Raw genomic sequence first — 13,979 nt, 5'->3', positions numbered from 1 at the left:
CCACAGTAGACGGACCTGCGCACTTTTACACCAGATGCCCTTCCTAACACAACCTTCACAGGAACTTGTGCTTCCTACTGGTCTGGAACTTTCACACATTAGGAAAAGCTGTTAACCACTATACAACATTACTCATTCGGGACAAAACTCTCCTCACAATGACAGCCTGACGTGCTTTTTTTTGCCTTTGATGTCGAGTTACTGATGACCTCAGTCACTCATGCATTGGTTGAATGAGCTGTTCTCGAAAAACCCACAACGTTCCCTTTCTGCAAAACCTCATTTTAAACTGGAACCATCATACACTTAAACATAAATGCAACAAGCTCATCTTTACAACTTTCTTTTCCAAACAGCAACTTAACCCAATGAAGTTTAAGTAAGCATAATCCCATCCATAACCCTAGCACTCCCCTATAATTGTATATTTTGGAGACTTTTTGGGGGGAAAACATAGATATTTTTGATGTATGTCACTTTGAATAAACGCTTTCTTTGTTTCCCAATTGAAAATATTTTGGAGAACAACTTAATAAATCAATAAACATATTCTAATTGCCTAGTTCTAGAGTTAGGGTCATCACCAATGATGTTTGTGGTGTTGTTTGCAAGCAGGTGATGCATTTGAGACTCATCAGTAAGTTGTAGCTTCAAAAGCTTATAATAAACTCTCCCCTGACAGCGATTGCACTTGTTGACATGGGGCTGCACGTTAATATGATTTTTATCAATATAATAAATGTTTGACGCCAATCCTCACGCAAATCAAATTCTACGGTTCCACCTGATGTCAAAATACATCCACACAAGTATATGCACACACACACACGCACACACACAGTAAGTACAGACCCAAGAAACACATCAGTCAGATTTCAGATTTCTTAATAAAAATAATTCATTTCAGGACGACATATAAATAATTATTGAATCACACAATACAGATATTTTGATATGAATAAATACTTAACAAATAAAACCAGGCTTTTTTCATACAATACCCTATTGTCAAAAAGTCACACAAAGAAACTTCCACACCATTTGCATGTTTTGTTACACCTTCTGCTCTTAAGTCGATGCTCTTCCTACTGTTGGAATGTCCCTACACAGGTCGGAGTACCATTCCTAAATGCCTCAGCAGCTTAGACAAGTCATGTGCAACTTATGTGATCTCCTCCCAGTCAAACTCAGTCAGAGCCCCTTGTTAAGAGGTTATGATGAGCTGAGCACTAATTGGCCTTGAAGTGATTAAGGTTTGTCTAGAGGTGATTAAAGCACACAGAGATCTACGTCCAGGCCGTCAACACGTGGGCTGGCCTGACAGCTTTAGATACAGTTGAATGAAAAGGCAGACCAAGAGCCTGGTTGTCTATGCTTTTCTAACTAGAGCCACAGATGGATATCTGCCCACAGCTAAAGTAAGAGGGGAAAGAGGTTCCAGTTATTACCAAATTTGAGTCTGATAAATGTTTCATGTTTGAGCTTATCTTTACAGACAGACATTTCTTCGTATCTGAATAAAAGATAAGTTCACGGAAAGATGGTGTCCATTAGGGGGTTTTCAGCATGAGAGATCTGGATTAGCTGAAGTCTGTGGTTGCGCAGAACAGGAGATGTCAATCTGTGGCACTCTGGTTAGTTTAGAATGGTCCAGGCTGGCCGTTTTTAAGGAGGTAACAACAACTGTTTGGCAATTGATGGCACGTTTTTTTGTTTTTTTTTCCTCTTTTGGCAGAAAAAAAACAAATATATCAAAATACATTTGAAATTCAAAAAAAAAGAAAAGAAAAAAAGAGGAGGAATGTCAGTTTTTTGTGTACTCCAGACACACACACGCGTACGTTTTATCTGTATGTGTGTATGTGTGTGTGTGTGTATTGAAGATGAGGCATCGGGTTGGAAGGTCCTACGGTATGGACTAAGATCCATGTTCACAAAAGCATTTTTTATAAGTGGGAGCACTGATCCATAATCACTGATCAGGCCCCTCTGGTCCATAAAATTTCAATCACTATGTAAAGGCAAAACTTATCGAGGATCAGCCCCAATACTGTGCTGCTGTACAAGCAGCACAAACACATTCAGATAGACAAGATTAGCCAAAGCAGGCAACAGGATTGCTCTCTGAAGTTTTGAAAGTGATGCCTTGGCACATCCAGGAGGGTGAAGCAGAGAGGAATGCATCTTTACAGGTTCATTTACCTACACATTACCTCAGGCTGGGGTGGGGACATACAATCTCACAAAGCTGTGTTTGCATGTGTGCGTGTGTATACAGTAGTAGGGTGGATAATTATCCAGACTTCGCCTGTCCTTGTAGTCTCAGTTCTCCTCACAGTTGCCAATCCCCTTTTAACAGGACTGACGATATTATGTTGGTGTATACATTGTGTAGATATGTGTGCGCATGTGTCTATGCGTTTCTAGGTGCTTAAGTGGTAAGTAAACAGGAAAACAACGTCCAAGGCAACAGATTTGTTTTGGAGAAAAAGGGAAATAAGAGGAAGGAAAGGAGGTTTTGAAAGAGAGTGAGTCCTGTCTCTACTGTGATCTCTGCCTTCTGTCCGCTGAAACCACCAGCATGTTGGCTACAATGGAGAGGCTTGTATTTCTGTACATGTAGCACCAAAACTAACAGGGGCCTGCCCTGTCTGTCCTGCACAGTTTATAATTTGTTTTTTTACTTTCCATATCAAGCAATTTACATCAGATATGTAACAGTAATAAGGTTAATTAGCCTCAAAATATAAACTAACCCTGCTATTGTCTGGCTAATGGAAGAAAATCAATATTTGACCATTTTTACAATATTGACTGCAAGAGAATCTTTTTGAAAAAAAAAAAAATCTTTGTCTGGGTTGTGAGGACATAGATGAGTGATTTAGGAGATTTAAGCAAAACAGTGGTGAATGCCATTTAACTTAATTTCAAGCACTTTGCTTGCTTTCCTTTGGCCCAGTTTTGCACACTTCTGCTGACTATTTTCACAGAGATTTGCTGTTGGGCATGCCCAACTACTGCATCTCTCTTTCTTCAGAGCAAATGCTAGACAGACAGGCAGACAGATACACAGATGGGTTAAGACAGACAGACAGACGGGGGGTATAAATCCTTGGCTGTGGTCTAGAAAGCAATGTCAGATGCTTCTTGTTATGTCGACATACAATCATTTTGTCCGGCACGATTCACTACGTACCTCTAAATACATATTGTACACAAGAGTTAATTCAGTTGCTCTGACATGTAGCCAAACCTCTCACCGTGTAAGTGCGCAGGGCATGTCAGATGATAATAATTGCACAAAGAGGTATTCTGGAGGCCATGTCTACTGCGAAAACACACACACTCACCACCACCCCCACATACACACACTCTCTCTTCACATTCTACATGGGGGGTTTGATTTTCAGGCCATAAGGTAACTAGTTAGTCACTAGCAAGTTAGTTAGTTGGTTAGTTAGTATCAGAGGTGCATTGACTGGCATGGAGAGCCCACAGCAGGGCGGCGGCTCTAGCGTGCTAGCGATGTGTCATCATCGCTGTCGTGTGCATGGGCGCTAAATGTGGTCAGCCGCGGTAAATCTGTTTGAAGTGGTCACACTCGTTGCAGTAGCCCTGTTTCTCTTGGTTGGCGTAGTGGTCACAGCCTTGTGTCCGGCACCGCTGCTTCGACTTTTCTTTGGGCGCCTGCGCCCGTCTTCCTGGCTCTCTGCCCTGACCACGCGTGTGGCACTCTGGGCAGAGGTCTGTGCAACCCGGGGACACATTACTGCAGCCACTCCGCCGGCACTGAGTCTGGGTCTGGGATTGCTGCGAAGATCTGGGTTTTGCTGCTCGTTCACGCTTTTGTACAGAGAAAGAGCGAGAATGGAAAGAACTGTCAACAGGCGAAGAAGAAGAACACACGAAAAAAACAAGACATGTGAAGAACAGTGAGGAGTTATGAAGGTATGGCAGGTACCTACCAGAGGAGGGGACGTGCGATTTGCGACTTGGTTAAGTCTTGCACTTTGCTCTTTTACGTAGCACTTATCACAGTAGCCCTCCAGCATCACCTTGCCAACTGCACCACACCCAGGCCCACGACATCGTGAGGCATTCTGGAAGCCTGTCTCCAAACCATGCCGACTCTGGGCCGGGGCAGGAGGAGGAGTCAGGTCTGGAAGAAACAGTGGCCAACATAAGCAATGTGCCATATGACATTTGAATAACAACAAACAGAACAGTTAAATGAGATGTTTATTAAGACAGCTATACGGCTTTTATAATAAATTTTATATATACGAAAAGCGTGCAATGCAAGAAGTGTTTTCTAGTTTTGTTTTAGGACTTACGGTGATTTGTCTGATAGTCTACGTAGCAAATAGTGCAGAAACCCAGTTTCTCAGGTGTCCCAAAGAACTGGCAGCCAGATCTTTTACAAGGTCGGGCCACAGGGCCCTGCCAAGCTGAGGTGTGCCCTGGAGTTAGAGTGAGGCATGGCCGCTCAGTGTCCCTGGCCTGGGTCCAAGCTGAAGATGAGGCTTCAGTCCTGGGATTGATCTGTTGTGGCTCTCCCCTTTCTGGAGCCTGCTGTCTCTGCATGCAGGGTGGACACAAGCCATTGAATATCCTAAACGCCTCCTTTCTGCACATGTTACATCGCTCTGTCTCGGTCTCACAGCCTCCCCACTGGTTCCAGCCGGAGCCCTGGGCTGGGTGGGGAACGACAGGCCCCCCATTGGTCCCTGGCAGTCCTGTAGCGGCCGTTCCAACTCCAGGGGGTCCATGGTTTTGCCTGGAGTTGAAGCAGCGCTCACAAAGTCCATCATGCTCCACACTTAGGGTGAAGAGGCAGCCGGGTGTCTTGCACTTCATTGCATGTGTTTCACTGTATAGGCTGAGGCTGGGGGCGGTGGGCGGGGCTGAGCGGGGACTGGATAACACTACTCCTCTCCCAGATGAAGAGCATGGGGGGCTGCTACTTCTGGCCCCTCTGGAGCTCACCTCAGTCTCTGATCCCCCTATGACTCCTACCCCACCTTGTAAACCTCCTTCCTTAGTCTGAATTACCCCTTCTATCCTCGCTCCTCCACCAGTAGTGGCCTGCCGCTTTTCAAAGCATTCATGGCAATGAGGCTGCGTGTCCACAGAGACATAGAAGGTGCATCGTGGTGTGGCACAGCGGATCTCAATAAGCGAGAGCTGGGAGACGGAGAAGGGTGGCGGACGCTGTGGCTGGGCGGCCCATGCCTGCTCCTTGTCCTCCTGCCAGCGCTGGTACTCATGGTTCACAAGCTGTAGGTAGTCCTCCATAAGGTTCATGTCTTCAGGAAGGTTTCCCTCATCCAGCCTTAGGACAGAGACATACAATGTGGTTCTTAACTGCATTTTATTACTTTTTTCCCTTTCAAATTCATAGTTAATAAAAGTAGTTTGGCTAAATTATCTTTGATAATCAGTCAAAAACAATTCTTATGCCATGAGCTGTTCAAGGCTGCATTTAACAATGGATGGAACTTATAATGCCCAAGTACCTTGCAGCTTTCATAATCTGTGTAATGTCATGGCCCAATCTGATAGGGATCTCTATCAGGTGCAGGTACTCTTTGAGGAGCCTCTCTTTCTGCTGCTGCTCCTTCTCCATCAGAAAATGAACTTTCAGTTCCTCAAAGCCATTCCGCCTCGGATTGATCAGCGGTACTGCTCGGATCTCTGGGAAATTCAGTTAAAGATACACAGAGCCAAATCCATGAACAGGGGTCTTGCTTTGTCCCTTTATCGTGCCAAATATATAACACCTATTTCTTTGTGATTTGTACCTGGACCACTGTCTTTGATGGTGATGAGGGGTGCAAAGTGCTGGGAGTCGTAGCCAAGCACTATTGGGTATTTGTAGCACTCTGTGGGTTGCCAGTGTAGAGGCAGATAAATCCCACCCACATTCAGAGGAGAGATGGAGGTGCCGGATTTCATACTCCTGACCACCTGGTCTGTTGAAAGAACAAAGATTTAAGAGTTTATAACTCTCTAACAAATGACAATGAACAACTTTTATAGAGCTGCACCCAATTCAAGTGGAATAAATGGAGCAATGTGCAGTCATTTTAGGATTTTAGATCCTGAAAAAGCAAGCTTTGCTCAAATATGACTGCAAACATGTTTCTGCATATTTATTTTTTTATATTTTGAAGTTGAGAAATCATCAGTAGTCATTTGAGATTCTTTATTAAGATAGACAGTAAGTGACACAGTGCATTAAGAAGACTTCAAAACAACCGAGAGCAAATGTTGAGGAATGGTGGTGATATATTATACATTACAAGATGTGCTCTTACAAAACCAGTGAGTCTTTGAGGGCTAACAAGGATAAATAAGCATAATTTGAGATGATAAAAAAGGGAGTACCTGCAATGACGATGATGGGTCTGCGGAGAATGTTGGAGAGGATGAAGATGTGGATGTCCTCCAAAGAATCAAACTGGAGGCCATTGCTACTGGAGACTGGCGATGCCATCTTCACAATCTTTTCCCACTCATCCTCCCAGTTCTGGAACAAATGCACACAATTAGGAAATAAACTTCTGCATGAGCACAGTTTTCTCAAAGCAAAGTAATGGAAAATGGATCTAGTTGAAAATTCATACCATGGTGGTGTATCGGAGTCCAGTTTGGGTGAACTCCTGAGATTGGAGCAGCTCTGCCTGGAAGCGAGCTTTGAAGACGCCCGTGTCAGTTTCTTTCAAAACACCATGGAGAGCTTTCCGAAGAACCAGGTCTGTGTCCTGAACACCCAGCATGTACTGAGAGGCTGCATGAAGCAAACAGTTCCCATCTCCTACAGACACACAAAGAGGAGGCAAGAAAACACATGTGTTTTTAGTACTATGGTTGGTTGATTCTGTACACAGGACACAAAGTTCTCCTTCTGTGAATAGGCACATGCACACGCACACATACAAAGGCTATGCACATACAGCATAAAAACAGGCAACTGCAATGTGTACACACACACACACACACACACACACAAGTGTAACTAAAGTCTGGGGATTTCCAGGCCGCTGGGCTGGTCGTTAGTATCTGGTGTTTCGACTATTATATGACCCTTATACATCTAACAGTACACACGCCACAGACAAGGCTGATAAAAATGACCCGTAATTTCCCCGGAACATGTTTTTGAAGAACTGAATCTTTTTACAATCTAAATCTGTATAGAAAACCAGAATTCTCACATACATATATTTGTTTTTGCCAAACGTATGTGCCTTTATCACTGCAGCCAGTCAGTAGAATATAGGTAAAGACTTGGTTGCTGAAAAGACGAGTGTGTGAGAGCGTGAGCGGCTAAAAATCCTGGAATTTTATTTATTCTCCTTTGGCAGTACTGGGTCTTTTTCTCATTGTGAAACAGCAGAGCCCATATTTGTTAATGTGTGCAGCTCTGAAAAACCCTGTTGCCACACTAAACACAGGAATTTCCCTGTACTAACTTCTGTCTTTCATGCGAGTGCATGTGTGCATGCTCCCCTCCTATGATCCCAACTCATCAATGCTACTCAGCTGGTCCTGTACTTTCCACAAAGGCGTGACTTGGACCGGATGGAATGTTATCTTTTTAAATACTACAATCAACACCCGATGAATGCTGTGATTAATGAGCAGAGATAACATGGGTCCTCACATGCACAAGCATATACACATGAACTGTAATGTGTACTTCTTTTTTTCCCTCCACAAACATTTACCTGGCAGTAACTTCATACACATAAAGCATCTGCACCCTTCTTTGTATAATACTGCTGTATTAAACAGGCATTTTCAAGATCTCTCCTCTATACAGGAAAAGTTTAAGTTTAAGTAGGTTTAAGAAACAGCTAGGAAAAAATTTCTAAAAAAAAAGGATCATAAAATGTTGTTTTGTTTTGATGCAAGTGTTAAATAGGCCAAAATCTGATCTCAGTGTAGCATTAATTGTTGTGTGGCTCAATTAATGCAATCTAAGCTACAGTTGTTTTCTTTCAACTGAAGGAACATCTCGCTGTATTTAAAGAGAGAAAAAAAAACACTTCTCCATTTCAGACCAGCTAGATGTTGTTCCATTTCAGTGCTCTTGCATCACTCAGCAAAAACATAAAATGCAAGGCTTTTTTAATAAAAAACACCAGACATATGTAGGCCCAAAGGTACACACAAATCCAAACAAATGTCCACACACGTAATCACTTCCTCTTGCATGAAAAAAAGTCATGATCACAAAGTGAGGTGCCTGAAAACTAAAGATGAAAGTGGTTCAGCAGCTCCCATCAGGTTATATATAGATACTTCCTCTGTGGCAAGCTGGGGAACTTCCTGAAAACATACCAGTGCAGAGCCAGACTTAAGTTAATTTGGTCACTGTCCAGGTGACAGCACAAGTTTGCAACAGTGTGCTTCCAGCAGGGCTGCACTTTCCCACACCTTGTCTGCAGGTTGTTGTGTGAGAATGGCCCAAGATTTGTGACTGTAAACAACTGCAGTAAATTATTACCAAACTAGAAAAACGCTCATAGATTATCCACTAAGGCCAATGTCCCATTTTACAGAAAGTGATATGGAAAATTTCACTGGCTCATCCTTTGCTCATGCGTCGCCTCCTCATCAAGTTTTTCCTTGTGTAGTCTTGCTTATAAAAACAAAGTGCACATACCACATACCCCAATCTAGGAGGAATAATGTGGATGCCCCAAAAGAAACCTAAAAGCTTTACTTGTAAGGCAGAACACTGCAGCAGTGTATGTGTCCTCCCAGTAACTTAACCATGAAGTTAGTGTATTGTAGCTGAACAAATCCTTCCTGATGGGGACACATGACAGACATGGGATACTGTTTGGGAAAACCCCACGGATGTGTCCGAGACATTCAAGACAGAAGAGAGACTGAATTCTAATAAAGCCTTGTTTTACTTGGAGGAAGAGTTGGATGTATCAGGAAAACGGATGTGGCCCTGTTATTTTAATTGAAGCGGAGTGGAAGTTTTATGAGTCTGGGTTTTTTTTGATGGTCAGTTATATTCTGTGGTCTTGCTTCGTAATTAAGCCGGGCTCGGGGAAATTGGTTATGGGGTTTGGATCTTTAGTGCATTTGCATAGACCAAATGAGATAAGGATTTTGGGTTCACTGGTAAATTCAGTTCTGAGATGATGTGGAGACAGATATCCGACGACGGCGCTGGACATCAGTGAACAGACTTCTTCTCTCTCACGTTTTCTTTCTGTATTTGTGTGTGTCTGCTGAGCTCCAGTGACTCAGCAGCAGTCAGTCAGCCTTGTGTGTGTGTGAGTGTGTGCGTGCGTGCGTGTTGTCCGTCCTCTGCTCAAAGTCACGTCTGGGTCCTTCAGAGTTAGACGCTCCGGCACTAAATTCTGTCTCCTCTTTATGACATCATCTTCGCAAACCAGGAAATTCCAGCCAGGTTACTGGCAGCAGAAGTCATCCATTTTGGTCATCAATTAAGGGGTCTTTGCAAGGGGGAATTATGTGCTGATGACAGTTACAGTAAGTCCTTCAGTGATTACTAACTTCAGAATTGGCAGGGACCCTTTCAAAGAGTTTCACTATTTAAAAAAAGTACTGTAGGACATAACACATCCAGCAAGTTCCTCAACCATCCAGTAATTATTCAAAGTAACTTCTGATATGTGACCAATGTAGGAATTTCTCACATGAGAAAGAAAGAAACTATTTCCTCTGGAAACTCACATGTTTAGCACAAAGCTGCAATTATGACTGATTTCCTCTTCCTCCTTCTGTTGTGAAGCTATAGCTGATGATTCCTCTCAAAAACCTTGCTCTCCATTAACTTTAAAATAGATCTGATGTACACAGCAGCTGTGTTTAAGCTACTGCAGTATAGATGGAAAAGGCCACCAGAGACACACACGTTTGCTTTAACAAGGTCTGATGAGCTCTAACAGATCATCACAAACACAAATCCATAAAGTCACATAAAGTCAGGCAGGTGGGGAATTTAAGGTAAAACGGTGTGTTTTTTTGACATCCACTGACATTCACTAACACACACCTACACAGAAAAAGAGGGGGCATACCCCAAATGCAGCAAATGAAAAACTGTGGAAATAGTTGGGTCTGAAACATCACAGACAGTAAATAACAGTCCTGCATGTGACGCCAGAGAATTTCCCAGTACACAACTATGATCAGAAGTAATCAGGCCCGAGTCTACATGTTTGCCTGCCCTGGGATGTTCCCGTCTTACAACATTCACGTAACAGAAAACATGACTTAGCAGTGGGGTGCCTAAAGTCAAACACTAAGGTCGGCACAGTAAAACCAAGGGGGCTGCTAAATGAGTCTATGTGAAAGCGGAACTCACGTCCCTCGATTGTTGTCATTTACAGTAACCCTGCCTGTGAGTAATGACATCTCAGAATTTGCATATCAAATAGTCCTGACTCATAAGAGCTCACCATCTCTCTCATAGAAAATGAAACAAAAGCAAAACACATCCTGTGTTGAGCGCAATATGTTTTGCTTCTAAAATCAAGGAGAAATGGTTCAACATTAGCTCTGTGACCAATCTGCTGAATTGTTCTATTCGTGTTGAATATCACCTACTGCTCCAACAGCAGTTATTTACGGTGCCCTCTGCTATACAACCAATAATATAAAACATCTTTGAACATCAACAAAGCTTCGTGGAGCTTCATCCACTTACAAGACCACCACAGAAATCTGGTTTACTGTAGCCTCCATATTCCAGAACAGCTCCTCAACATCAGCATAATCGTTCTTACCATTGGTGCGTAAGGGCACCATCTTCTTCAACTCCCCACACCAGTTGAGCTTTTTCTCCTTCTCTAATGAGGCCTGCATGGCTCGGTCCAGGATGGCGGCCTGAACCACCTCCCTGAAGGCCTGGGGGAAGTGGTTCATGGCGATCATCTCCAGCGTGTACCGGTGCATACCCCGCAGGTGGTGCATGAGGCCACCGCTGGCAGCAGGCTTCACCACATCGTTAGGCACTCGCTGTCGGATCTTCACTGCCTTGAGCAGGTTGGAGACAAACAGGAATTTGGGGAGGAAGTTCTGACCCTGCGACATGGCGGATGGCTGGCCAGGTGAATGGAAGGAGGGGAGGAAGAGGAGCAAGGAGGAGAGGAGGAGGAGGAGGCACCAACCACCGATGCCGGATCAACGTGGAAACTGGATGGAGAGAAGCGGAGAGGACATGTTATTTCACAGCAGGGATTTGTGGGAAATTTTCAGTGGAGAGTCCCCTTCCTAACAAATTAAGACTTAAGGCACAACTTAATTTACAGTTTGTTTGGGAAACTACCCATCACAAAGGATGATTCCAGTATGGAGGCTGTATGGTGCTTTTTCCTGGAGATTCTGCTGGGCCCAACTGAATAAAGTACACAAAGACCCCTTTGTATTCTTGTTTGTTCTTTTAATTCTCCTTTTTGTCTTGATGGTTTTTGAGAGTTTCCCTCAACAGGGCTTCCTAGTGTCCCACTGAGCTCAAAGACTTCCAACAATAAACGGGTGCTTTCCAGACCTTAACCGAAGGCCACCCAGGGCTTCCCAGGCTGATGGGAAGGTCACAAGGCCTCCTCCCTCAACAGCTTGCATAAAGTCTCCATTTAAAAGGCTGGGAATCATTAGAAAAATTATAGGCTTTCAGTACAGACACAAACACTGCTCTCAGTACAGGAGGAAGATAATCTAACCTGGGTTTACGTCACTCCCTGAAGTCATTTAAAAGACAAGCAGCTGCAGAATTATTTCCCCTAAATAAAGTAGTAGTAGTAGTAGTATTTATTTATTGTCATTGTCAAGAACAATGAAATTGAAATAAAATACAACTTTAATTCAGCCACGTTTCCCAATTTGTTACAGTAATTTGAAAGCTAGGAAAATTAGGGAAACTTTTGGCAGTTTTTATACTTTAAGTATAAAGGTACTGAGGTTCAATGCACAACCTCTATACCCAATTTGAGTCAAGTTTGCTAAAGGGAAGGTTTTAAAGGACTATTTCCCCTCACATTTCAACGCAGTGAAGACGCATTAGCAGTTTAGAGGAAGTAGAAAGTAATGGTCAGCAAGTGGGCCTGGAGTTTTGCTGACTTTTAAACTTCCCACAACATCCTTCTATCAACCTCTCGCAAGCTGGCAGTCAGGTCGAAAGATACTGTTCGAGTCCACAAACACCTGAACAGCGAGCTTCTATTGGCCTCTGTGCCTTTACTACCCAAACATCAGCAGGTGCAACAACAGACTAGGCCGTGCTAAAGGGCTAGTCAGTCACATGAGGGACCAGACAACAGACACCTGGATGTCAGGGAGCATGTTGACACGAATCATTAGCGTGGCGTGCTGTCACAGCGGGGCACACTTTAAGGCAGACAGACAGCAGCACCCGGGTGGACGCTGCGGTTTAGGATGGCTGGCTACACAAAAACACAATAACAGGAGACTTTGCTGACGTTAAAGGCTTACGTAATTCCAATGACAACTACCTTTGGAACAATGTAGCGTTCAATCGCGTCTAACAGCGCGGGTATCGATACACTGTAGCTTCGCCGATGCCACATTTGGCTGTTTAAATGTCCTGCTATCCGCTCGAGGGTGACGTCTTTGTAAACAATGGCTGTCAAAGCCACTGTCGTGAGCAGGCTTCAAGCTTCCTCCGTGTCCCCAGAAACACGACCATACATTACTCAAGGCCCAAACGTGGTCTTACCCACCAAGTCTCACCCAATTGCTAAGAAATGTGTGTCCACATGGGGAGGCACAAGGAGGGAAGGCTGGCGTCTTACCTGTGTAATATGTCGGGGTAATAACAAAAGCCTCCCGGATGCTCAGGCTAGTCCTCTCTCAGCCACTTCACTCAGCCTCACCGCAGCGGTCCTCGGCGCCATTCAACCTTCTCTTTCTTTCAGTATCAGATCTATTTTGGAGCCCTCGCAGCCTGCGAAGCCTTTCAAAAGAATACACACGTACGATAATGATAGTTTTTTTAAAACAAGGAAAAAGTCCAAGTCAAAGGGGATTTCCACACGGGGACTTTCCGTCCACCCATTTTCCTCTCTCTCTCTCTCTTACTCACTCACACACACACTCACACACACAACCGCTGTAGTTGCAGCTCATTGCCACCAGGGGGTCTTTACTATCTGTCTGACTCGATACTGAAAAGCATATCCCACCTACTGAGCACAAAGGAGCGTCACTGAGGGAGGGAGGCAGTTCGCGTCATACTCTATTTCATGAGACAGCCTTAAAAAATAAATCATTAACCTTCAGAATCAGCAAATGAGTAAGGAAAACGAAGCTCATTACCTGATTGTGAAATGGATTTGAGTTGTTGACTGCATGCACTGATATGTGCATTCATGGTCTGATGACTGTAGCTATTGAAACAATGATGCGATGGTGCTTTAATTGTTAGCAAATCATGTAAATATAATTACAGACTTTCAGGTTCTTGGGGATTCCTGTCTTGCTCAAAGATATTTAAGAAGCAGATGTGAGCTCTTTGCTAACCCGCTGGTTCATTCACTACATTAGTAAGTTAGCTCAATGTTCATGTAAAGTGAAGTTTTCTTTTATTTTGGCAAAAGTTTCTAGCTCTTCCCACCCAAATCACAAAACAAAAATTGGTTTCCTCTTAAAGAAAGCCTCTTAACCTCCATATGTCTCCACCTAATGGAAACGTAAACTGACACTTGGTTAAATTGTGCCTCTCATTTTCATGTGAGTTCAATACTAAACATCAACAGATGATCTTTGCTCTAGTCTACCAAGAAAAGTGTGCATCTTCCATCATCCAGCAACCCACCTGACTTTGGCTGTCAAGGCGGCTAAAGCATTACAACAGTCAAGTCACAAGTCTGTTGTGCACCTGTGGTTTGTTGTGGTTGACAAGTTTTATTATCTTGACTGAGCTTCTAGTATGTGGCAGAGCATGCTTAACTGTTTTACTGCGGTCTACC

General features: G+C 43.7%; 1 protein-coding gene across 1 annotated transcript; it reads right to left on the bottom strand.

Moving 5' to 3' along the window:
* Positions 1-859: 859 nt before the first annotated feature.
* On the bottom strand, positions 860-13,139 carry tnfaip3 (tumor necrosis factor, alpha-induced protein 3). Its single transcript, XM_086259087.1, has 9 exons — positions 12,804-13,139; positions 10,779-11,187; positions 6,627-6,817; positions 6,388-6,529; positions 5,802-5,972; positions 5,517-5,694; positions 4,335-5,332; positions 3,966-4,159; positions 860-3,843 (listed from the first exon to the last, which is right to left on the bottom strand). Exons 2-9 carry the CDS (start codon positions 11,083-11,085, stop codon positions 3,568-3,570), a joined length of 2,457 nt encoding a protein of 818 aa, XP_086115213.1. The 5' UTR covers positions 11,086-11,187; positions 12,804-13,139; the 3' UTR covers positions 860-3,567.
* Positions 13,140-13,979: the final 840 nt, after the last annotated feature.

The sequence above is a fragment of the Aulonocara sp. 'chitande type north' Nkhata Bay genome, linkage group LG13 (assembly GCF_057382095.1).
Source record: "Aulonocara sp. 'chitande type north' Nkhata Bay isolate Kocher_YH1m ecotype deep benthic linkage group LG13, A_spYH_male_GT1.1, whole genome shotgun sequence".
Classification (NCBI taxonomy): Eukaryota; Metazoa; Chordata; class Actinopteri; order Cichliformes; family Cichlidae; genus Aulonocara; species Aulonocara sp. 'chitande type north' Nkhata Bay.
The sequence above is the reverse complement of the archived record's forward strand: the minus strand, read 5'-3'. Positions and strand labels throughout refer to the sequence as shown.